The sequence below is a fragment of the Hyposmocoma kahamanoa genome, unplaced genomic scaffold, assembly GCF_003589595.1.
Source record: "Hyposmocoma kahamanoa isolate Upper Pololo Valley unplaced genomic scaffold, ASM358959v1 92, whole genome shotgun sequence".
Classification (NCBI taxonomy): Eukaryota; Metazoa; Arthropoda; class Insecta; order Lepidoptera; family Cosmopterigidae; genus Hyposmocoma; species Hyposmocoma kahamanoa.
In genome coordinates, this window is record NW_020654748.1 from 23,909,040 (window position 1) to 23,935,765 (window position 26,726).

Below are 26,726 nucleotides of genomic sequence, written 5' to 3' on the forward strand. Positions count from 1 at the left end.
AACCACGTTACCATAAAGTTGTGTTTCCATTGAGTTATTTTATTATAGAAAAATCAGGAACATACATACATAACAAAGAATACAATTATCAGATACCTTGAGGTATTACTTAAGTAAGAAGCCCGTTGGTTGTTACTCCGAGATGAAGTTGCATTATTTTCTTGTGAGTTTCGTAAACAATTTGTGAAAACATCTTGATGTACGTGATGACCGTTTTAGGATCTCGTTGTTGTTGTTATGTAAATATTCTTGCTTTTACATGGCCATAAATATATGTTGTAGAAAAGGTGCGGTCATAGTTAGGAATCATTTTAATCGCAGTAGAACTTTTTAAAGTTTTTAAAAGGTTAACGAAAGAAAGAAATCTTTTGAATAATATAGAGAACAGAAGGGGACAACATGTATACATTTGTTATGTAAAGACGAATTTGTGAGAAAAGATGAAAGGGAAATACCAAAAATGGCGGATAGTGAACAAATAAAAAAGAAGATTAAAGTAAGCAGCTTTATAAAGAGCTGGCTATGAACAAGAAGGACTGGAGGAGGCTACACTGACAAAGGTCTGGCTTTTAAATAGGCTAATGATGAGAACTCTTTGTCAAACAGTTCGTTCAGGAAAGTTCTGCTATTGGTATAGGTATATGGTATTGAAGGATAAGGGTACTGGTAAAATTACAGGCACATGGGGCGTCTTGTCAGCTTTATGTTTTAGAGTAACAGGCGCAGTGGCAGTGCCCGTCAGATCTTTGCAATTTAAGCTCTGAGCGATACTGCAACTGTTATGCGTAGGCGTGTCGTTGTCGTTTAGGCGTCACTTTTACGCTAAACTAACTAGCGGTTTTGCCTATTGGTAACACGGTTGTTTTCAATGAGAGGTCTGCAGTTCGAATTAATGGTAAAAGTTTTGATGTTTTTTTCGAAGCTAGTAGAAGCTAGTTTTAGTAGCGAACATCGAAGAAGGTTCACAACCTTTGGAAAGCGTGTGTAGTCCCCAACTCGTATTGAGTCGGAGTGGTGGACTATGGACTGAACCCTTATATTATTATTATTTTTCATTATACAAAGAAACACCGAACAGGGCATCCCTTGTTTATTTAGTCACGGGACAAAATGTATCGCGTTCTTCTACAATAACTTCGTTTATACAATGATTATTTATTTATTAATCACTCTACAGATTCATCTGTATCGTGTATTGTATCAGTGCAACTAATAACATGAAGGTAAATCATTAATGCCAGTCATTTACAAGCGTTTTAGTCTTATTACACTTACTTATTTTTATTATTGACTGAAAATGGCCCAAAGTTAAATGGCTCAATCCATCCGGTTTTAAGCAAATATCAAGCCCTTTCTCAAGATAATATTCGAAAACCTCCGGCAATGGTACCGTCAGGTCATTACAAAGTGACAGGCGATCTAAATGCCAGGATCGTGCGCGAGCGCCGCACCACAGCAAATAAAGGCATTTGCCGATAGTGCGTACAATACACCTCGCAGTGCGATTTACAAACCCCAATTTTGAGTATAGAATGAAATTTGTTACAAGTGCAAAAAATTGTGAAAGCATGCTTTTTTAGAGTTAAAATTAAATGAAGTATTTAATTACAAAACAAATGATATTCTGGCGATGCTTGACATGAATTTTGTATGAGCCTATTTAGCAAATAGTACAGACGGCAGCACATCAAGCTACACGTTGATGGATCATATTGCGTTGCACTGGAGGCGATATTCGAACAAAAGTTTATAGCATGATGTGCTATTGATACAACTCCTTAAAATTGTGCCAATAAAAGATGATATTTTCATGATTCAATAATAAGGATTAAATCTTCTTTGGCGATTGATTCTATGGTTAGTCATAGATGTTTATTCTATTATTTTACGAAATAGTGAAAGATGTCAGATCGCCGTCATAGTATTATTTACTGAGAGAAGCATTTCGACTTTTGTAAAAACGTTTTATTCTTGTTTTAGTTCCTTAAGGATTTTATTAGCAAAATGCCATCGTTTCTTCTGAAAACAGTACAAGCCTACACTACATTTGTCGTTTATGCCTTTGAGAAAATCCAAACCTTTGGTATAATCTTTATTCTTACACCAGGTTATTACATCATACTGCTGACTCTCGTACGGCGTATGCTGGTCCACACCTATGACCCAGGATTAATCCAACAAATGTTTGACTTGTTTATATCCTGGTTTGGTTTCACCAACATTGCTGGCAATTTGATGATGAGTGTGCTTACTGATAGCACGGTGAAGAAAGCTGTCTTTTCCAATGACACAGCAGAATATTGCGCAATCTGTGACATATATCGCCCGGAGAAGAGCTGGCACTGCAGAACTTGCAATACTTGCATCCTCAAGAGAGACCATCATTGCGTTATTTTCTCCCGTTGCATTGGTCTCCTCAACCAACGGTATTACCTCCTCTACCTCTTCTATTTGCCAGTTGGCATTGCTTACTTCACGTATTATTGGTACTACTATTTAGTCGCGAAACAAATGGCCAACGATGGCCAATATTTGAATGAATATCACATCGCAATTCCTTTGTTGAAATTTATTACAAGATCTTATCACACCATCAGTGTTTTGGACTTGGAGAAATTTATATTGTTGATTAATATAGGCTTATTTATTTGGACCTTGAGTTTGTTTATTTTTCATCTAAAGAACGTGCTTCAAGGTCAGACATCCTACGAAGCTCGTATACGTCCTATAAACTGGAAGTTGAAGAGTTTGTTAGACTGGGCAAATTGGAAAATGAGAATGGAACATGTTTTTGGCATAAGATGGTATTTTGCAATTATTTGGCCTTTCATCAGCAGCCCTTTGCCAAGTACTGCGGCAGGGTTTCAGAAAATGTATTGAAAATACTTTGGTACGTAGCCTCGTCGAGGTGCCATGAAAATGTCTTACATTGATTTTATTGAATAAAGGTATTATTGCTTGCATTATGCGCATGTTTTTATTTATTAATCTATTTTTTTTATATTACGGCAACAGATTTAAACACGTTGTATTTTTAATTAATAGGAAAGCTCATGAAAAAGTTTCACAATTAGTTTTTCCCCATTCACACACGCATCGTCTACCAGAAAAATTTATCCGCCAAGGCACACAAACTGAGCAAAACAAATATGAATAGATATGCGCTGTTTTTCGAACCCGTCACAAATGACAGGAGCAAAACCGACAATCTAATAAATATCTTTACGAGCGCCAAATAATGCCGTACGAAGCATAATGAAGCCCATATGGAGAATCCGGTTCGGACCTATCGGACACTAGTAGCCAATTTGAAACGAGATTGTTTATGATGACATAACGCCTTAGTATGTATATTCATAAATTGCATTACGTAAATATAATAAATCTCCTTAAAAAAACAGATGAAATGTCGGTTATTATCGATGAAATGTCGATACGTAAACTTCAAAACATGGTAAAACTTTGCCTACCCAAATGGATGAAAATTAAAAAAAAAAAAAATAACGACAGTGGCCGCCATCTAAGAAAAAATAAATACAATATTAATAAAACTAAAGATAACCTAAGAGAAAAATAGATCATAGGCTTCACAAAATAACGTGAAATCGATTACTTTTATAATATTTTTCGACAATGTCAAGGATTGAAAACCGTAGTAAGTGGTACAGATTTTGGTTCATATTTGAAAGGATTCAGTGCCATCTAATAGTATTCGTGGTGACTCCTGCATATTTTATATTCATGATGGTTATCATCCGAAGACATGTAGTCGCAGAGCTCAAGATAACCCTGGCTAAACACATAATACATGTCATTCTTTCTACATATTGTTTTGTAAACATCACTGGTAATATGATGATGTCGATTCTTACTGACACAACTTTGAAGAATTTGAATATTTCAATCAACGCCAAACGTGATTTCTGCGAACACTGCAACACATACCGCCCTGAATACGCGTGGCATTGTAAGACATGCAACGTTTGCATATTGAAACGAGACCATCATTGTTTCATCTTCAATCGATGTGTTGGACTCAAGAACCGCAGGTACTTCATCATGTACCTCGCTCATTTGTTTATAACAATGATTTACTCTACCTACTATTCTTTAGTCTTCGTTTATAGCAAGTTCCAACACGATGGTATAGTTCTTTCTGCGTTCCGCCTAGTCAATCCATTCGTAAGATATATGGTGCCGGAGCCTTGGGGGATTCGAGATTTGTACGTGATTTTTATATTCATGAACTCTGGATTTATAATTTGGTCAGGAGGAATGTTGTATTTTCATTTGAATAACGTGTTGATGGGAGTAACGGCTCGTGAGAGTTGCAGCTTAAACCTTAGTGTCATAAAATCTAAATGGAAGGAACATGTGATGTCAGTGTTAGGTGTAAAGTGGTACTTGGCTATATTCTGGCCATTTGTTGAAAGTCCTCTACTTATAAATGGAACTATTATAGATTAAATAGAAATTGTAATTTTTTAATTATATTTTAGGGTTAATTAGAATTAATGCTATTAATATAGTAAATTGGAGTTTAATTTATGTTTTTCTTATCTTGATTTCATTTATTAACTTAATTATTTAACAAGTTTTAATGTAATTTGTTAAACAGAGAATAGAAATAAAGATTTTTGTACCATTATGGCTAGAAAACCCATAAGTTTTAACAGCGACAGAACATACTGCTTTTTAATTTCTTTGACATCGGAATGTACTTGGAAGTTGGTTTCCTGGCAAAATATCAAACAGGTCTTTGCTTCATTAAGTATTTAGTTGTCACACGTAACGGTTGCGTAAACAGGCGAACTGCGCGCGTGCATGTTAATATTGAAGGAAGCACACGATCTATTGATAAATGATACATAGACGGTGTTAGGTGATTGTGGTTTCTTGAGGGAAATGTTGAGTTTTGTAAAGCAGTTAGCCATAAATTGCGATATCTCGGTATAAACAACAGCGAATTGCCACAATTACCACTCATGCTTTCTAATAGTCCTAGCTTTGCTATTTAAAGCAGCGTCAGCTATCTATTGAATATACCTATCTGATTTTATTTCCCAGGTCCTACCGCACCCCATGAAGCTTACACAGAGAGATCCAATTAGTTACAATACCCATACCAATTACTCAGCATCATGCAATCTATAGCACGTACGACACCATATACCTATTCTATACCATCAAATATAGCCTGTGCACGTGCCTCACCGTTATTACGAAGACCCGTTACCACACTACATTTAAAAGGAACTATTATAAAACGAACACTAGAACCATTTTCTGTAGACATAACGTCATTGGTAGTTTATGTTTCGTTTGTATTGAAGTTTCCGCATTTCTCTAGTAGCATGGGGGTCAAGGGTCGATACTGGTGCCACCATTAGTAGATATGGATAGGTCCTGTAGGTTCATTTATATTTAGGCAATTTTATTGCAGAATCTGTATTGGAAATGTAACATCTTTATAAACAAATGATATTATAATGAATAGATTTCGGTGACAAGGACTGTATTAAAGCTTAAATCAACGTAAATATAGGCAGACCATCATCAAAGGAGAATTAATCAAGTGGTAAACCAAGAATAAGTTACATAACTGAATTTATGCGGTTTCGTATCAAAACAAATAATTTAGTGTATTGTAGGTAATACACAAAACAAACTTTCTAGTTCCTTCAACGGAGGGGAGGAGTTAAAAATTTTTGCAGCAATAAACTCAAAGTTACCAGGAGGTAATAGTAGTGCTTTCGAAACCTAAAAGTATGTATGTACAGAGGTCTTCAAAGTCGTGTGCCGCGTTGATAGGTGATAATTCAAGTTCGTAATGAAATTGGATTGTACATGATGATTATGATATACTACAACCCTAGTATATTATCTTTAGCGGATCATGTATATAATTAACTTTGGAAAGAAATAGGGGAGAACGTTACGTCGACTAGCATTACTTCGAAAGGAAAGCTTGATTAACCTTGTTATTACACAACACTTTCGAAGTAATTTACAGAAACACCAATAAAAATAAATAAATAACATCCAATTTATGTCCGTGAATGTGACCACGTCGCCGCAGCCATATTCACACTTTCTCTGCTTCAATGAGACTGAAAAATGTTTTTATATTAAAAGTTTTTGTACTAAATTCATCCCGTTCTGTAAATTATTGTCTAACTTCATTAATATGCCCAATCGTTCTTTGTGACATGAAAACTATTTTATAATATTTTTGATAAATCGTGAAAAGTAGGAAAACGGTGGCTTCTCGATTGAGAAATCTTCGTTTATTTACGAAAGAATATTTAGTATCATGATGCCTGCATGCCGAAGAAGGTTCACAACATGTGGAAAATGGCTGAGATGGAGACCCACGCTCAGCAATGGGCTGTACAAAGGGTTATTGATGATGATGATGAAATTATTGTTGTGTTGTGTATACGAGCCTGGGCAGAGATGAATCTGCTCGCAACAAAGTTTGCAAATAACAATTTTTTTTTTATGATACTAAGTGACGGAACGAACAAGTCGTGCGCCTGATGGTAAGCGACACGCCTGTGCATAACAGTTGCAGTGCCAATTAGAGCTTTAAATCGCAAAGATTTGAGTGGCACAACCACTGCTCCCGTCACTCTAAGACATGAAGTTGATAAGTCTCATGTGCCTGTAATGCCTTCAAAACCGGAACGCAGTAATTATTGGAATAATTCCTAGCCTAATTTACCAACAGTCATTACTGCTTGGCGGCAAAAATAGTTAAGTTGGCAGAGCACTTACCTGGACGAACTCTTTCAAGAGAAACTCTACTGCTACTTACAAACATATAAACATTTAATACATAACAACACATAACAACGAACCTTGTACATAAATAATTACTAGGGTTTATGTCTTTATTTCTCTGGAAGATAAGATTCAAAATGACGTTATCCGACAAAGAACCAATCATCTACATATCTGGTACAATAAGCAAGCTGAAGTAGCAGTGAGCGGACCAAATGTGTCGACGAACCGATAACCAATATGGGAAACAAGTTCTTGAGTGGATACCAAAGCTCGTCAAAAGTATTATGGGACGCTTTCTGGCCAGATGGAGTGACGATCTGCAAAAGGCTGCTAGCAGCACATGGACCCTACAAGCTGAGAACCGGGCGCACATTGGGATAGGCCTACAGATTTCAATAAACCTTAGGTAATTCCATGAACTTTTGAGGTCAGTTTTTTTATGAAAAAGTTACAATTACTGAAGTTTTGTTAAGTACTGTTAAGTTTAATAAGGCCAGTCTTTTGAGAAATGTACGGCATTATAATATATTATTGTTACGTTGCTAACAAATGAAATTACTTTCGTGATAAACGTTTTATACAAACTAATTTGTCGCGTATTAAAAACTGATTTCCTTGTTACACGAATCAAATTGGTTATTATGTTACTTTTGAGATTACGCAACTTATCGATTTCTTTGTTTCAAAAAAGAAGTTTGTTTGTTTAAATAGTTTCATCTCCTAGAACCCAAATTCTTCTTTTATCAAGCCATTCCTCTTTAAACTGAAGTTTTACATCAGTTTCATTTATTCACTTTTCTTTACACAAATACCACTCAATCTCCTTAAAAGCTGTGGTCGGGATCGTGTCGTGATCGTTGAAACGTCGAGAGGCCACTCGGAGCACATAATAAATATGACAAATCGTTGCAAAATAAAACGCTAATGGCTGCAAATGGAATATTATAAATCAACTATCGAGCACCCTTCCTGACAGGAGGAAAGGTTGAATTTCAAATTAGGATTAAAGATTGGAGGCATTAATGAATCCTAAATATTTTGCAAACGGTTTCGTACCAATGTACATAGTTGTGATAGGCACTTTGGAAAACTCTAACATTTCAATCGGGGACAGCCAATCATTTTAGCTCTAAAATACATAATAATAATAACACACACACTCATAGCCCCGCACTAGGGAAACCTTGTGTCGTGGGTACCATGGACACACACATAGACAACCACAAAATACACCCAAACTCATGAGAGAAATATATGTGGGCCAGACAAATATTTCTCCAGGCCCGGGAATCGAACCCGGGACGTCTGCGTTGCAGACCAGTATGGTAACCGTTCTGTCATGGAGGCAGTTAAAAATAAATTAAATATTTATCTACACAGATCCCTACAAATTCTTACTCGTTCTCAGGGGAATCTGCCTTATGAATGAATTATTAATAAGAATAAGAATAATAATAATAATAATATACTTCATTGACAGGTACATACTCATATTAAATACAAATTACAATTATATATAAAAAACAAAAGCAAAAGCTATAAAATAATGGTCATACAATAAAAATAAAATACAATACAATACGCTTATAAGATTGTAATAATAAGCTTGTCAATTCTTATTTCCATCACGATTCACGGAAATCCAGTACTTAAAAAAGGAATTGTGCGTGTACTCACAGAGACTACGAAGGGTCCTGTTGTCAGACGCACGGAGACGGCTCCAAAAGCTGGCGATGCGAGACCTTTATTACTGAATGACCTTACCTTAGACTAATGATGAATGATTAGGGCTTAATCAATGTGACAATTTCAAGTGTAATATGCCTATGAAATTAAGAGTATTAGAGTATGTTTCTGAATTTGCTTCAAATATTAGATTAGGGAGAGACAAGAAATTACAGATACAAAGTAAACTTCGATCTAGACTGCGAACAGTGTGTAAAAACCTGCTTTAATAATGCACTATGCTCTTTTATCTTTATAAGACGAGGGCGTGGTTCCACTCTTCCGTAGTAGATTCAATTATAGATCGAACTCATTTACTTGTAGCAGGAAATTCATAAACAGGATAGAAATCGCATGGAAATCCTCAATAAAACAATGTAAGATAATATATAACCGCCCACTTAACCAGGTAAATAACTTACTTGATTATTTCTCCGAGATAAACTTCATAATAATGTTGTATAACTTCCATTTAGAGCTTTAAACATTGTAAGAGATAGTGAAATAGATGTTCTGTTAAGGGATCGCAAATTATGCGAAGATCGCGAAGAAATGGAAGTTACCACGCTTACAATAGCAAAAAATATCTAAGCTCGAAATTAATATCTACAATACTATCCAAATGTATTTCATAACCAAACGTAGCTATCTAAGTAATTAATCATTTAGTCATTATACTTCCCTATGCTACCCAGCATTGGGTTTAGGTTATTGTCTGCTACGCTGGCCCGATGCCTGTTCTGAAAAGTCGTCCTTTTTTATATTATTTTATTTCATTTATTTATTTTCAAAGGATAACAAACAATTGTACATAAGAACACGTACAATCAACAACATTATCCACATATTACTTTTAAAGTTGAAATTGAAATTGCCGTATGTGTTGAGTAAGGGAAAAATTAAACAAGTAAAAAGTAAACAAAGAAATTCGCTCAGGGTTTTAATAATAGCTTTTTTAAATTTAGAAGCAGGTAAATAAAATATGTCAATAGCACTAAACAAATCATTCTACTGAGAAAAAACACGACGTAGAGGAACTCATTTGCCACTAAGCAAGTAGGAGCGCGTACGTCGTCAGTGAACTCTCATGGGTACATTGTATTTAATATTTTGCACAAGATCTGGACAGTCAATCAAATTATGACAAAGTCTATGGAGTGCTACAGCTAGAAGCATTCTAAACAGTAAGTTTTTTTTCTGAGGGTTGTGAAACTTCTTTGATTGCAGGTGTTAACACGACACTTTTTTCACTGTTTACGAAAGATATTGCTACTAATTCACAAATGTATGTATCTCAGAAATAAAAGTAATTGACACTTGCCATCACAGGAGTTCGAACCATCGACAGCACAATTTAGAACCAACCGTTCTCCTACCTAAACTGCCTCCGTGGCCGAACGGTTACCATGCCGGACTGCCACGCAGAGGTCCCAGGTTCGATTCCCGGGCCGAAAGAAATAGTTGTATGGCCTACAATTATTTCTCTCGTGAGTTTGGGTGTAATTTGTGGTTGTCTATGTGTGTGTCCATGGCACCCGCGACACAGGGTTTCCCTAGTGCGGGGCTATGTTGAGTGTGTGCGTTATTTATTTATTATTTACCGGACGAAAAATAATTGGTACTATAACAATAAAATGCTATTGGTTTGGCATTTTTATTTAGGATGTCACGTCATATGTATACAGTGAATCTCTAATTCGATTTTAGTATAAACCAATGTTTAATTGGTAACTAATATAAAAATTTCAATTAATGTTGGATGTTATTTGACCGTAATTGCAGTGTACATGTATAAATTTATATTAATGCACGTGAATGTGGTTAATTACACGTAATTAAGGAGAATTTTATTAAAACCACATACATTCATGACGCTTGTCGCTGACTGGTAGGCAAAGCCTATGGACCTTCTCCCACTACGCTCCTGATCACCTAACTATCTCTTTCTCTTTGTGCACTCGCGTCAGTATCATCATAAAGTCTCGTTTATTCTTAATACATTCCATCAAATATATAAAATAGTTTTAAGAGCGCGACGTCGTGAACTATTCACAGTCCCACTGGTGCGTACCGTATCGCGCAGGAACTCACCACTGCTCCGTGCCCTCGCAATGCTCAATCAACTCTTGGCATCAGCACCGGAGTGTGATCTGTTTGCATGGCGATGGGCTGTGTGTTGTGAATGCCTGAGATTTTGTGAAGCGATGGATGATAGTGAGTCAAGTATAGTGCTATAGTTTAATTTATTATTTCAGTCTTTGGTTTTTGTTTTTCATTTTTATTGTTATTTTTTAATTAGTTTGGTTTCACGGCGCATTGGTTATGGAACTGTAATGCCGTGTAAACATACTTACAATAAATAAATAAATAAATCAATATGACATCCACAATCTGCTACTTTTACGTAAGCTACATTTCCGTTCACGTTCGCTCTATGAATGTGTCGTTAGTCTACCAACTTCCAACCTTTCCAAATAAACAATCATCGAAACATCCTAGCCACTATATTATCTTTCACTTACAACACTCTTATTATACTGTTCCTCTTTCTGTATCAAAGATTTACACCACTAATAATGTGCAATGCTGTCACTTCTAGAGCATTCACACTACTTTCATTTTACATCAAGGTTAAGTCCAGTATATAGCGGTGAACAGTGAGACGCGCCTTATTTGACACGTCCTAGCTACCTAGAAAAGCGTGCAGAGATCCATTTACCTCATTTCCTGCTTTCACTCTCGATTCAATATCTCCACCACGCATACCATCATCTCTTGTATAAGTATAATGTTAAATATCTCCCTAAAATGCAAGGTATTTCAAAAGATCAAACAATGGTATCATTATTACGTAAAAATCGTTAATTGTTTGCAATTAAAGCAACGATGTAAAAAGGATGTAACAATCGAACTACTTTAAAAACCGATTTTGCAAATTCCTTTAAAAAAAAAAGGTTATCTAACAATTGCTTCTCCGTTGCTTCATTTTACTATCTATATCGATTCTGTTCATCATGACATAATCAACTCTGTTTATTGTCATTTCATAATCGAAATCGAGTTGAATGTCGATAACAATCGATGGATTGACACTGATGCGATGAGCGAACGTAAAAAAAGATATAATTTGACAGATGTTAGAGATGTGAAAGGTTAAATTGCTTTTAAATAAATTAATGGTAATGATACTTTCGCAATTTACTTTTGCGTACACGAATACACTACATCTATTGGCTTTAACGTAATATTCTTACAATAACGTCACAGCACATTTATCAAAATGTTAGTTACGTTAAGAAAAATATTATTTTTTTATGAACAATAGTAACGGACATAATATTAATACGAGGAATAAAAACAAAGTAGCTGTTCTTCTCAAATTCATTTAAGGGGCACTGTATTCCGATTGCTATTCAAAATTTGCCATTTTTGAGGTTTAAAACTATAGTGAAACAAAAGCTTTATTAAAATTTGTACAGCCTCTGCGCACTTGGATGACAAAAAATCGTGATAGTGTCCCATTTAGCTCTTGCAGGTAGTCTCGATCTAAGATGTTTTAATTAAATATTGTAATGATAAATGTATGTAGACAAAAGTCAGCCCCTAGAGTTTCTTGCTCAGTTTTCTCAGCGGAATCTGCTTTACCAATGAGCAGTAGAGTTTATGAAACAAGGAATATTTTACATTAACTTTGACATAAAAAAGTGCTTTAACGGTCGAGTTGTTTTTAGAAGCTAGAGTTGCAGATCCCTAGAGAAAACCTGCTTCTCAATTAAAAGATCTATGTCCTATGCTTACATCTTTCAATAATAGCTGACTTTATTACGCTTTTCTAATCAATACATTCAATAAACTAGAATAAAGAAGAAAGAATACTGTTCGCCAACTTTATTTTCATGAAAGAGGGTGCTTTTATATGAAATTAATTTCAATTTATTATAAATCACGAATTCACTTAAAAACGATTGATCCATTTACAAAATTAACAGTTTCTACACAATATTGTAGTTACCTCATTCTGTGCGACTTCGTGATCTTCGTAATTATAAGCCATCTCCTGCCCGATAGACCGTCACCTTATCATAGACGTTTCTTTTGTGTTTTTTCTTACTAATTAGTGTGATTTATCAATAATGGACTTACTGTTACTAGATGTGGTTTCTTTCGGGGCTTACCTGCGAAAAAAAATTGCATGGTTTACTTATATGTTTTCAAGTTATACAAATCAGGTTTCTAACATGCGAACAATATTATATCGTTATAGTTTTAAAAATTATGTGCTAGACAACAACATCAATTACCTAGTCTTAACCAACACCCTGTGCTGTAACTGTGGAGCAATGGGTATTTACTCTAGGCACCCGGACACCCAGTCTAGAAACAGTGTGGAAAAAAAATTCAAATTGATCATACCCGGAATCGATCGACTTGTGCAAATTCTTGGGCCATTGAAGTCGACAGTCTAATATAGAGTTGTGAGAAACAAAAATATATGATCTCTCTCCAGTTATATATAATACTATGTTACTTAAAAGGTTATTCCTTATAAGTAACATTTTAATCCAATCTTGGATTGCAATCATAAAAATATAGGACTTTTATCACATTTGGGGGGATCAGTTCACAGATGAGAGAAGCAGCTTTTTATTTCTGTGAATATTTTTAAAAAGATATATACCATGGAATAAAGTATCTTATGTTCAATATTTAAAGTTCTTTCCCTCCGTGTCCTATAGCTGTGGGACACCCGTTATTCATTTAATATAACATAAATATAGTCTGGCACGGTATGCTAGAAGTCGTCGGTTCGAATCCGGCCGGATCGAAGGAATTTTTTTTTAGTGTTCGTTCTTTGTATTAATAATTATAACAAATTAGTGGAGTAATTTCACAAAAAATAATTGAATACCAATTCAATAAAAATTTAAATTAAATATGGTTTTTTTTATATAACATAATAATTCACCTCCATCTCACTGATGGTAAGTTGATGATAAGGTCGACGATGGAGCATGCATACGTAAATAATGCCTATTCTCTCTCGCTTCTTAACACTTCGTGCGAATCCTTGGAATATCCACAGGATAAGGGTGAAACCCGATGTTAGTTTCGTGGGAAGTTATAGTAAGTGTTAGAGTGGTTACACACAGTGACATTTAGCAGCGATGCAAACGCGCGACTGCATCGGTACAAAAGATTTCAGCAGATTTCATCGTGATATAGTAGTAAACATTTATAAAATACGTAACTTTCATATTAATGTTTTTTTATTCATTGTGACTTATTGAATAATAACAAGCGATGTCAACTGCAAAGAGACGGTTCCACGGTCAATTTTGTTAGGTAATGTTGTACTGTAAAGATTACTCAGTAGTTTGATAACCTGTTTTTCTACCCTTTTCATGAATAAATTGAACGATTGAATTACTAGAAATGAACCGATCACGATTGTATTCAGACCAATTTGTAATTGAATGCAAAAACGTTTAGTAACAGCTGTGACAAATTTAAAAAGTTAATATTAACAATATTGCTTACATAAACAGAACTAGGTCAATTTGAACATCATAGAGAACTTGAGAACAGCCTCAAATGGGTTTATTTGATTTCACATAACTGTGAAAGTCATGAATCAATCACTTTAGAAAAAGTACATAGTAAAATTGAGGATATGCACTTATTACTAGTGAAAACACTATTCCAAAAAAATTCACGATAGAAAAGAAAACACAAACTTCCTCGAAATTTTACAAGAAAATCGCTGTATTCAATAGATACATTACATATACCAATTATTTTTTTTATATCAACTGTATTAAACAGAACACCTATGTATAGTATACGTTATACATTATTGAAACGGCTTTTAAAAAAAATAAATTCTGAAATAACGCCAGTGTCCCTGCCGTTCGACTCGCGCAATAGAACCTATTCAATATGAGAAAAAACTTTTATTTCGAGATGGGGTAGTATCAACTCTTAATAATGGTGGTAGCTCGGTGGGAGTACGGTTAGTCCTCAATTGAGAGGTTGACAGTTATAATCCCCATATCAACATATACCTTTAGTGTGAATTTAACATCTAATTTAAGTATTCCGTCCATCCAAGCAAAGCGCTTCTTAAGCAAACTGGTAATAAGTCAAGGATATAAGGATAGAATATTCCAGACTTTCTAGTAGGGTATCGAAAGAGGAACAGTGAGGGCGGAACTTAATTATAAAGTTTCTGTGCTCTCCGAAACGTATCCAATAGAAAACTGACAAGCAGGCCTCTATTTTGCGGTGACCGAGACTTAGAAGCTTCAGCTCCACAAGGTCAAAAAATCAATAATGTTCTATTTCAAGAAACAATCTTTGCAATTTTGTAGCTCGAAATTATACTTGTGCTAGGGATACCCTTCTAGATTCCCGCTCTTCCTTGTTATAAACAATATCTAAATTTAAGATTGCGTGATTGAGTTTAAATAATATGAGCTTTAATTTGTAAAAAAGGACAAAGAAAAGAAAATTAAATTAAGAGTAATATGTGTGAGTAGTGAGTGAGTGAGTGAGTGTGTGTGTATGTGGGTGAAGTGTGTGTTTTGTGTGTGTGGTGGTGTGTTTGAATGAACAGGATATACGTGGGTTCGCACAATATTTAATTTAATATTCTATAGGTAGTTGTTACCAATGTATTTTTCTAACATCTAACCATAATAAATAAAAAATAAATAAATAAAATGTTTCTTTACTTAGGTATACACCCATTAATAAATTTAACATTACGTATTACATTACATTTAAATTCAATTTTATTAACGGAAATTTATTATTATTATTGAAATAAATAATTAAGAATTGAATTTACAAATAATAAATATAACGATATGAATTTATTTATATTTTAAAAATTGCGTGTTCGCTTAAAATGTAGCACGTACCGCATACTGCCCTTACAATAATATTAGCCGAATTGCTCACTGTCGTAAGGAAAGACCAATGTGTTTTACGTATTATGGCGAAAAAAGCATCTACTCTATTAACAATATCTTAAGGAAAAAATATTGAATTGAAGCCACGAAACCCTCGACTCCACAGAGAAAATTTCTTATCTCTACTAACGCGTGAAATGTATCTAATACAGCAAAGTGGTAGAAAAACACTCAATAAATACTTTACAAAAAGTAAATAAGACATACAGCAATGGTGTCAAAAAAACGCGCCAGTCACGTAGATGTAGAGTTTCAAACACCATTGATACGTGCAGCCGATATTGCGCACAATTGCTCAATTATTGTAAACGGTCGTACTAAGCTAATATGCCGTGAAATCAGAACGTTATTTGAAGTGGCACTGCGAAACATTTGGTGAATTTCTTTGTAGTGAAACTCACGACTCGAAGGTGTAAGTTTGTTTTGCAAAGAAAATTTCATCAGTGATCAGTTTCCTGGTCACGTGACTCATTCTTTACCAATATACCTTCACGCGTCAGATATATTTACATTGATTCATTGTACAGTGTTGAACAAATAAGGGGAATAATACTTAAGATATTCGATGACCTCGGTAGCTCAACAATTTTCAGTATGGACACTGGATGAGGGGTTCGATTCGAAAATGAACTTTTGTGAATTGGTTCTAGTCTGGGTGTTCTGGGAAGTGCATCAGGGTCCGTTCCTCTGGTACTCATAGAGAATGCTGTAGTTAGACTGAAGCAGAAACGAAAGTTGAAACTAAATTCATAACTTCCTACGCACATTCCCCGAAATAATTCAACGTCAAATTAAATTATTATGCCTTTTTGTTATATCCTGTATAATGAATAAGTACCGAGTTACATTTAAATTCTCAACACTCATCAACCACGTCTACAGGATGTCCTATTCTGACTTTGTGTTACAACATCAATTATCTACTCATATAACACGCCGCCGTCAAGAAAGACAATGCAAAGCATTCATAACAGAACCAAATTCATACAAAGTTAACTCGTCAAGTGAAAGCTGTCGTCAGTTATTAACCATGTTATGCCATCATTTGTGGTATTATATGCTGAAAGACGCCTGAGAAAGACTGTTTTGTTGTTCTGTATATATAAACACATTTAATCATAATCAAAGATTAAATTATTATTATTCATTTTTTCATAATTCTCACTACATAACAAGAAAGTACTTCAAAATCAGTAAATAGATATAATATATACACAGAAAAAATTTCTTAGACCCGGTGGGACTTGAACCCACAACCATGCTACACCGTAGCATTGCTCTTACCAACTGAGCCACATGTCAATCGGGTCTGATAATGGGATTAATAATGATAATAAAAGTAGTTGGAGTTATTTTACAAAAAAATCTTAATAATATTTGATCAAAAAGCGAAATTAGGTCAGTTGAGGCACCTGTAAAGGTACAGGCTGCGGTGAGAAGGTTTCGAAAACCTCTCACTTGATGTCGCTAGCGGCGGCTAATATCGAAAGCCGGTACAAAGATAAATATAAATAGTTAACCCACTACTGGGCACAAATCTCTTCTCACGATAAGAGTGGACAGGAACTTCACACACATCTTTAAATTGCTGTGTAGATGTTTTTTTTTCACCGAAAAGTCATGGAAATTTTCTTTCGCATATAAATTCCAAAAAACTCGGAGGCACAAGTCCGGACTCGAACCCATGACCTTCTGCTTGAGAGGCGGTAGGTCAAACCATTAGGCTACCACGGCTTTGCATAGTCAGTATAGAATGTCAAATAAATGCAATATAATAAATACAAGTATGTTCAATTGTATTAAAGGCTAATCCACCAAATCAATAGCTATTTAAAATTAAAACATCCTTTTAAATTGAAAAAAGATGGCTACTACTGGTAAACCTGAATTTACATATTTATTTATGTAAGATATTCCACATTGTAAGCAGTACATATTAAATAATGAAACATACAAACTTAAAAATTGCAAAATGGCAACAATGTAGGGTCTGTATTATAGACGAAATACAAAAAAAATTTTGAATCTACATAAACTCACAACTTTGCATGTACGTAATACATCTGCAAATAACCTATATTACTCATAGAGACGAAATAAGGGCCATCCATTCCTGGCGACTCATAAGGTAAATGGGCCTTAGATCACTTTTAAATATCAACTCTCAACTATCAAATCACAAATTTAAAAAATGAAATAGTACAGCGCCAATAACCGACCTGTGTGTACGTCTTCGTATATTCCAAAAATATTCTGTATTTATAGTAATAAAGGTAACATCTCTAACAGTCCATCTAACAGAACATCTGTTCCGTTCGGTGGTGTGGGAAACAGCAAAATATCTAATTATAAAAGAAACGGAATCACATTTCATCGGTAATTAAATGTTAAATATGTAATTTTGCAATTTTCGTCCACTATAGCAAAGCTCAAGTCAAACTGGTCGATTTGAAGTGAAACCGTTGATGACAACCGTCAATTGTTTCGAATTCGGGCTGGCCAATCGGAGCGCAGTTGTCACAGTAATGATTTGGCAGAATAGTTTTCAAACAAATTAAATTACATTTCGTCTCTATTTCTAGTTAATACTCGATGATATTACTTTATAATACTTAATTAAAGAACATAAACCTTATAGTTCAAAGGAACATATTATACGGCCCGTTTCAGCGTGTAACGTTACATTGGCTGTAATGTTTCGTGCCCTATACTTATGTATGGGTAATATAAACGGACAGACATTCTTTTGTTTCATATGAATAAAAGTTTTGAGTTGTTGGTTCTATACGAATGGTTTTGACGTAACGAAAGCATATACTAAATCTCCTACAAAGCGCTAAACGTCCTATTTACATTAAAAACCTAAATATAATTATATGTAGCAGGCCCAAGTATCACTTATCACTTTTGTATGAGAAACGTAATTATCTAGATAGATGCGATGATAGATATCGCCATGTTCGCTATTGTGATAAAATTTCAAAATGGTGGTTTTGTCACTTGAATTTGACAGCTAAACGTGGATGTCATGCTTTCATCGCAGCGGCATGCTGCGGGGGTAGAATGTGTTACATGTTATTGAGAATAACACACCAAGCCTTTTATTGCTAAAAATAATTATGTGGCAACATTGGACCGGTTTACTATTCGTCAGCTTCACGCGTGATATACATGTCAGTTTTTCTTAAGCCGCTGCTCTAGAAAGCCATTGATTTGTATTTTTTATGATGTTTGTTTTTGTGACAAACTGACGGAAAGAAGTCGTGCGCCTGATGGTACGGTACGACATTTTTTATAAAATAAAAACCTCAAAAGTTCGTGGAGTTACAACTATTTGCCAAGTTTAATTGAAATTTTTACCGGAAAGTGCGCTAATCCGGATTCATCCCCTAGTTTGCCATGCTTACAAGTGGAATATTTCCTTCAAATCTAAATGGGACCAATACTGAGGTACCCTCTTTCCAGCAAGAATAGAATCATCAAAATCGGTTTACAAATCTAATTATAATATTAGAATTAGAATTAGTTAAATAGAGTTATCGCGTAACATACATACAATGGAAATGAGAACCTCCTCCTTTTCTATTAAGATGGTTAAAAATAAATATTGTACCACTACTATTGTCAACTGATACATTTTTCACATGTCAACTGACATCGCATAAAGTTTTATTGTTAGTAAATTGTATATTGGTTTTAGTTTATCCGCTGTGTCTTATTTCACGGTTAACAAGTTTCGACAACATCAATGTTAATTCATAATGACAATAGTAACATGTGAACAGTGGTATAAATAATTTAACGTAAAACAAACAGTCAAGTTTCCCAATTGATTGTTTAATCTTTGAATCATAATAAACAAGTAATTTCTATTAACATACTGGGTAGTCCTTATCATAATAACTAAGTGTATACGTATTTTTAGCAGAATTTAGTTTCTTTTCTATAATAACTAAGTGACGGGACGAACAAGTCGTACGCCTGATGGTAAGCGACACGTCTGTCCATAACAGTTGCAGTGCCACTCAGAGCTTTGAATCGCAACGATCTGAGGGGCACTGCCACTGCGCGCGACACCCTGAGACATAAGTGGACAAGTCTCATGTGCCTGTAATTTCACCAGCACCCTTATCTTTTGAAACCGGAACGCAGTAATGCTCACACTACTGCTTGGTGGCAGAAACAGGTAAGGTGGCAGTACTTCCCTCAATGAACTCTTTCACAAGGAGCTCTAGTGCTATTAATTTTTAACATAATTAAGTTGTGAACATTTTCATGTTAATAGGATGGACGTAGGTGATAGATTGAAATACGTTAGTTCAAAAAAAATTGGAAATTCCCAGTGACATGCGTACCGAAATCAATAACTCCAGAGCATTAATAACATCTAGACCAGAACTAACTTAAAAAGTTCATTTCCCGATTTGGGCTTACAAGGAATCGAACCCCGGAACCTATTATTTTAGCACCTTTATTCCTAACAGCTCGGCCACAAAGGTCGTCAATATAACGTAAATGCAGTAATTCGTGGTACAGTGCCTCTACCATGAGAATAGAGTGACAGTTATCGCTAGCGACCGCGTAAAATGTTTATATACAAAATGTTGTTTCTTCTTATGACCGCTAGGGGCGCTGTATAATTTACCATACAAAACTGTCAAGTAATAAAAAACGTGGTAGAGGCAAGAAATTCTTTCAATAATCATGTAATTCGATTTGCAATTACGTTCAAATTTAGAATAGTTCGGTTTTTTTTCTATTTATCTTTGTAAAGATACACAAATGTAGCCGTTACGCGTTTATAAGTACAGTCTGATAAAATCTTGGCTACGTTTCTGTAAATTTCAAGTATTTATTTTACAAATAAATGTTTAAAAAGCGATAGAAAAAATTAGTAATAAAACAAAAGCTTACAACTCAATTCCTCACCCCTACAATCTTCTTATCATATCGATGGCATGCCAACGTATATTATATATCCCGGCATATTATGCTTGCCATCGTGGAGAAAGGATTTGCCTATCAGCGTAAGGTACTAGCCGATTGTTGCCCAGACGCACAGGAAAGTAAACGAATGTCGAACAGAGAGGTTCCTTTTGTGCACCTCTACAATAGTAATGTGCCAGGCGATCATGCCAATTAGCTGATCTCAGACGTACGTAATTCCCTGCACTGTAAGTACCAGAGCAAAGGAAATTAATTCCGGGGCACCCTGAATATCCAGATCTGAGTCAATTCATTTCGGAGTTGGTCGTACCGGGAATCGACTTAATAATCTCCTTATACAGCGCGTAGAGCGTAAGCCGTTCGACCACTGAGACCTCAAAATACTCACATCCAAAGTGTTTCAATCCCCATCAAGCACGTTTTAGCCAATTACTGAAAACTCAGGTTTTTCAATTAAATTTTTAAACACCGTTGGATTTTTTTTTTGTCAATTGTACAAATTGAATTATAAAATAAAAATTTCACGTACTTGATCCCTAGACACTTTTTTGTATGTATGTGCGTACTAAAATAAATAAGTAAATAGGTATTAAGATTTGACACTTGTCATTATTAAAAATAGTACAAAAAAGGTTACAAAACGTAGTTCCTGGTCGCAGGAATATTACGGACAATGGGCCGGTTAAACGTTAAATGGTACGCACATTAACCGAGCGTTGCACAAGAGTTGAATCTGGGTCTGTCTCCACACGCGACTGCGCATGGTCATCGGCCAGCGTGCCAGTCGTGACTCGACTGACCGGGAACGATTAATCTCATTTCATTTATTCATATGTCTATGTATGTGTGGTACGACTGCTGTCGTCGTTGGGCTTTGGATTTAATTTTGCACTCTCTTATAAGTATTTTTTGTGATTATCATGTGATGGAACGTACAAGTCGTGTGCTTGGTGATAAACATCACGCCTGTAACTCTGATACATAAAGTTGACGAGCCCCATGTGCTTGTAATGTCAACAGCACCCTTATTCTTAGAAAAAGGGAGCACTATTAATGCTCTCTCTGCATGCTTTCTTCCTCACAACTCTGTCATAAAGAGCTCTACTGCTATTAAACTAAATACGGTAAACTTTCAATTTCATTAATCAATTATTCCATGGATTTCTATTATTATTATTGATACAGAGACAATATCACACCGTCCATAATAAAGTGACCTTATATCGAAAAATGGAATATATTCGGAAAGTTATTTTAGTTATGTAGGTAAAAATTAAATAAAATAACTTATTTACCTCTTTTTTTTATAATACCAAGTGACGGGATGAACAAGTCGTGCGCCTGATGGTAAGCTACACGCCTGTCTATAACAGTTGCAGTGCCACTCAGAGCTTTGAATCGCAAAGATCTGAGAGGCACTGCCAGTGCGACCGTCTTCCTGAAACATAAGTTGACCAGTTCCATATGTCTGTAATTTCACCACCACCCTAACCCTTTATAACCGGAACTCAGTAATACTTGACATTACTGCTTGGCGGCAGAAATAGATTAGGTGGCAGTACTTCCCTGGACGAACTCTTTCGCAGGAACTCTACTGCTACTCATGCTATTTATGTAAGTTTCCTGGTGCGGTGTTAGAGAAATGTATTGTTGGGCTGGTATTATAATTACTACATCTTTAAAATGACCTGATCAGCATAAGGATTGTAAAACGACCACCCCTGCAGAAAGATTATAACTTGCAATGACTTGATATTACGTAATTCATAAATATCCAAACTTTGTCGCCTCAGGGATTCGAATCGTGGACCTTCTACTGGGCTACCACAGTAATAGTATTAGTAGGAACGCAAAGTGGATTAACAATGATGATAATAATATTATAAACAGATCTTTGAACCTAATAATAACCTGACCAATGAATAAAGATTTTTTTTTGTCATATTTTTTTCTTCCTGCTATAGTTCATACATTATTTAAATGGTGTAATTAACCATTACCGTAACACTTTACGAGGTACATGCACATTAATAAAACACCACAAGGCACGAAGGCAATGAATCATCAATCGAAACAAGAAGCGTAATCGATACTCTGTAATGGTAATACGTAACTTAGGTTCCCACGATCGCGATCTGTACCGTGTACGGTATGAAGACCCAGTGTCACTTGTCGAATCTAGGTGACGTAAGGGACTTCGTGTTGAGTAGTGATGTTCCATTTTATATGTTCAAATATTTTTTTTCCAAATCTTCACAGGTAAGTTAAATTAAGTGTAAAGCATTTTTTTTTGCAAAAAAAATTTTTTACTGACTTCAAAAAAGAGGAGGGTTCCATTCCATCCAGAGGTTCCATTAAAATTTAAATAAAATGTTCCACCTTTAAGTGTGGCAAAATAGATTCAACCTTAAGGTTAGGTAGAATACGGTTTATTGAACTTTACCAACTTTCTGTTAACCGATTTTAATAAAACTTAACACATAGGATGTAATTCCTAAGAAAATAAAATACAGATAAAATAAATAAGCAAACTTTCGCGGTTTTAAAATTTATTATATAAATTATCAAGGTATATTTATTTACCAACATAATTATGGTGGCAATTATCATTTCGAACCCTGCCTAGATGTAATAATCATAGAATCATCACATCACTAGGCTCATTTGTCAAACAGCCACCCGGAAGAGTCGTGACATCAGGTCGATCTTAGATCGATTGATAGTGGGCGATGATCGACAAATCATTAGTTGTGATCTACTTGCAAGTTTATGTAACATCGTGTGATATGCAACGTGATGTCCACAACGTAATATGATGGGAGATGAATTAATTCATTTATTTATTCATAGGAGGAACACCAACAGTGTTTTTAAACATTCACTTAAACTTATCTAATTACGAATTCAATTCAATTTAGTACTACATAAATTTATGCGCTACAGGAATCATTACATTGTATTTAAAATAATAAACAATTACACACTTAATCGACTAGTACTTTATTATAATTATTAATGCGAAGATCGAACATTCAGAAAAAAATCCTTTGATTCTGCCGGATTGGAACCGACGTCTCCTAGCAAACTATGCCAGACGTTATGCCAACTAAGCCACGGAAAGAACCAGCGGTCCTCACGAATATTTGTATGTCCTTGTTGTTGGATTTTTGTATTTGGTTTTCAACGACTTTTTAGCTGTAGTGCCATTAATGAGAAATCCATGAAGTATTTCGTCACCCAGTTAGGTACCTTTACAGCTACCAGCCCTGACTGGAGATGTCGCTATTAAATGTAATTAAATTTTTATTCAATTATTTTGTGAAATTACGCCACTAGTTTGTTATAATTTATTATTGTTATGATGTATTAAATATATGCGCATAATTATGATTTATTGATTAAAAAAACAGCATGTTGCATCTAGATAATAATAACATAAATATAAATAAAAACAAAAAATTCACTTATCTTAAAAATCCTTGAACAATATCCAAGTTTATGTGAGAATAAACAACAATAACATTAATTTCCTTATGAACCAAATTAAACCCACGCCCCGTAGAGATGCATATGGGTAAAACAATGTAATTTTTTTGCTACAATTTTTTTAACCATAGTTCAAACCACATTTTTTACAGGAAGTAATATCATACCATATCCATCAACAACAATTATAACCGCAAAGTATACTACTGTAGATCCAATGATCTATGATCTAATGTGTTATACTTCACTAATTGTTCCTTGTTGAGTGCAGTAGGCCGCCGAGGTGATTTATGATAATATCGATCAATGTTTTAACCAGATCATTAACTAAAGTGAACCTTAAGGCACTTCTGGTTACAAAAGAGGCATTTAGAGGTGTTGCGGTTGATTTCTGATAACACACTATCTTGATTACGCAGCCTTAGGTATGCTTTGTTCTCTTTTGTTTTTATGTCGGCGGCGATTCAAATGTTTTTTTTTTAACTTTCCTTATAACGTGCAGGATCTACCAGACAGGTCGAGTTGAATAAACACCTCTCTCTTTTTCAAGTATAAAAACATAAAATTTTACTTCATTTCTTAAACGACTTCCAAAAAGGAGAGGGTTTTTAATACAGCTTTAGTTGCAGTTGTGAAAGTTGTGTTGTGAAAGACAATATTTGTATGTCAAGCTCTTCCCTTATTTTCTTAGCGTTCCAAATACAAAACTATAATCATTACCTATGTTCAGCCAGCAATTCTACTCAAAGAGTACAGCCTAGTCTACAGTATGCTCCTTGTGAAAGAAGTTCTTCCAGGGAAGTTCTGCCATTGGTATAGGTATGGGTATTGAAGGGTAAGGGTGCTGGTGAAATTACAGGCACATGGGACTTGTCAATTTTGTGTCTCAGGGCAACGGGCGCAGTGGCAGTGCATTTCAGATCTTTGCTTTTTAAAGCTCTGAGTGGCACTGCAACTGTTATGAACAGACGTGTCGCTTGTCATCAGGTCCACTTGCTTGCAGCCTTGGTCGTCCCGTCATTTTGTATCTTAAAAAAACCGCCTTGGATTTTTGTTTGTTACCCGATTATTCCGATAGTTATTGTGAACCTATTTCGACGCTTCTTTTTTGTTGGAAAGGGGGTACCCCCCTCCGTACTGGTTACATTCGAATTTCGACAAAATATTCCATATCTAAGGGTGGCAAATCAGGGGACGAATCCAGTTTATTGAATTTCACCCACTTCACGTTAACCGATTTCAATAAAACTTTGCACATAGATGTAATTCCAATAAAAACAAAATGGCAGACTGATTGCTATGCAAAGATGGCTTCAGACTCTAAATCCCCCAAAGCTCCTCCAAAATTTTATTATGTAATATCGAAAGGTGAAAGGCTAATTGTTTGATACATTAGTTTTAGTTTTCAGGACTATAATAATCTACGAGACTGTAGCCAAGCGTGTGTCTACTGTCTAAAAAGAAAAAAGAGTAAAACATTAGGCATGAGCGTGGGACTTGTAAAGGGCCCGAAACGTCGGTTTGGTTAAAAAAACAAATATAAGCGATTTAAATCCGAAAAAATCGTTTCATTTCCTACATGTAACAATCGCGAAAACCTAAAAACGTGATAAGCAGACTAGTTTTCCATTGATTAAAATAATCATGTGACAACATTGACTTACAAATAAATGGACGACGGGTCTGATACAAAAACCACGAAAAAAATGTCCCAAGTCAACCTATTTAAACGTAGTGACATGTAAAGGAATATGAAAAAGCTAAAACGTTGAATTTAAATTGTAATGTCATCGCAGTACTGTCTAATTTTGCTTGCTTCGCTGTCAGTCGAACAAACGAAGACTAAAGCGTGAATGACGCTCTGTATACGATTTTAACGCCCTATAAGTTCGGACACTTTTTAGCGCGGACCCGACGTCCATATAATTGTAAGTCAATGTGTGACAACATAGCCGGTATACGAAACGTCGGCTTTCCGCGTCACATATGCCCCAAGTTTTTAATCCGTCTTCTTGATTAATTATGTTTTTGAGATAAACCGGTGTTGCACAATACAATAAAATGTTTCTTACGCATTAGTGATATCTATGTACAAGACTCAAGAATGACAACACTAATACGAGGTAAAGTTTATTAACAACAGAAGTTTCTATCCGACGACGATGTTTTTTCAATTTATATTAAAATTTACGCGCGAAATCCCGGACGAACCAACGAACATTCTTTTCCTTTTTTAAATTATAAAAAGAATCCCTGCATTTTTAAACATATTATACCCAAAAAGGAAAGGCGACTGACCGTTCGACCTCTAAACGAACTCGACAATAAAAAAAAAAAAGCGAATTTAAGAATTTCCTCAAAAAAGGCCTTAAAAAGTAACTCGTAAATTCCACACACAATGAGGAGGAGCGAAAGTGTCCTCCGTTCATGTCTGCCTTTATATAATATATACATAAGGTATTTATAGTACTCGCGTGGTACATTCAACTTTTGTAATAGGACAATGGTCATTGTCCATCATTACGTCATCACCTTGTTGTGGCTAGTTTGTTCCTTATCCAATGGACACTGTACACTATGCCTTGTCACAACAAAGCGTCGTAGTTACCTCCTAAAGAAAGTTTTGATTTTAGAACATCGTTCACCTAGGCCTGTCTCCATTTCAACGTGTATTTTTTGAATCATCATCTACAATAACCAAATAAATATTGAAAGGAAATCAAGAACCTAGATTTTAGGAGTTGAAATGTCGGGGGGTCGCCTCTCGCGTTCCGCAATCCGAACGCTGTAAATTAATATGAATAAAATAAA

General features: G+C 35.2%; 2 protein-coding genes across 2 annotated transcripts in view; one reads left to right on the forward strand and one right to left on the reverse strand.

The window, feature by feature from the left end:
- The window catches only part of LOC113236403 (flocculation protein FLO11-like), a 223,254-nt gene that overhangs the window by 131,361 nt on the left and 65,167 nt on the right, over nt 1–26,726 (reverse strand). The window lies entirely within an intron of this gene.
- Nucleotides 1,917–2,900, forward strand: LOC113236404 (probable palmitoyltransferase ZDHHC24). Its single transcript, XM_026472440.1, has one exon. It carries the CDS (start codon nt 2,005–2,007, stop codon nt 2,878–2,880), a length of 876 nt encoding a protein of 291 aa, XP_026328225.1. The 5' UTR covers nt 1,917–2,004; the 3' UTR covers nt 2,881–2,900.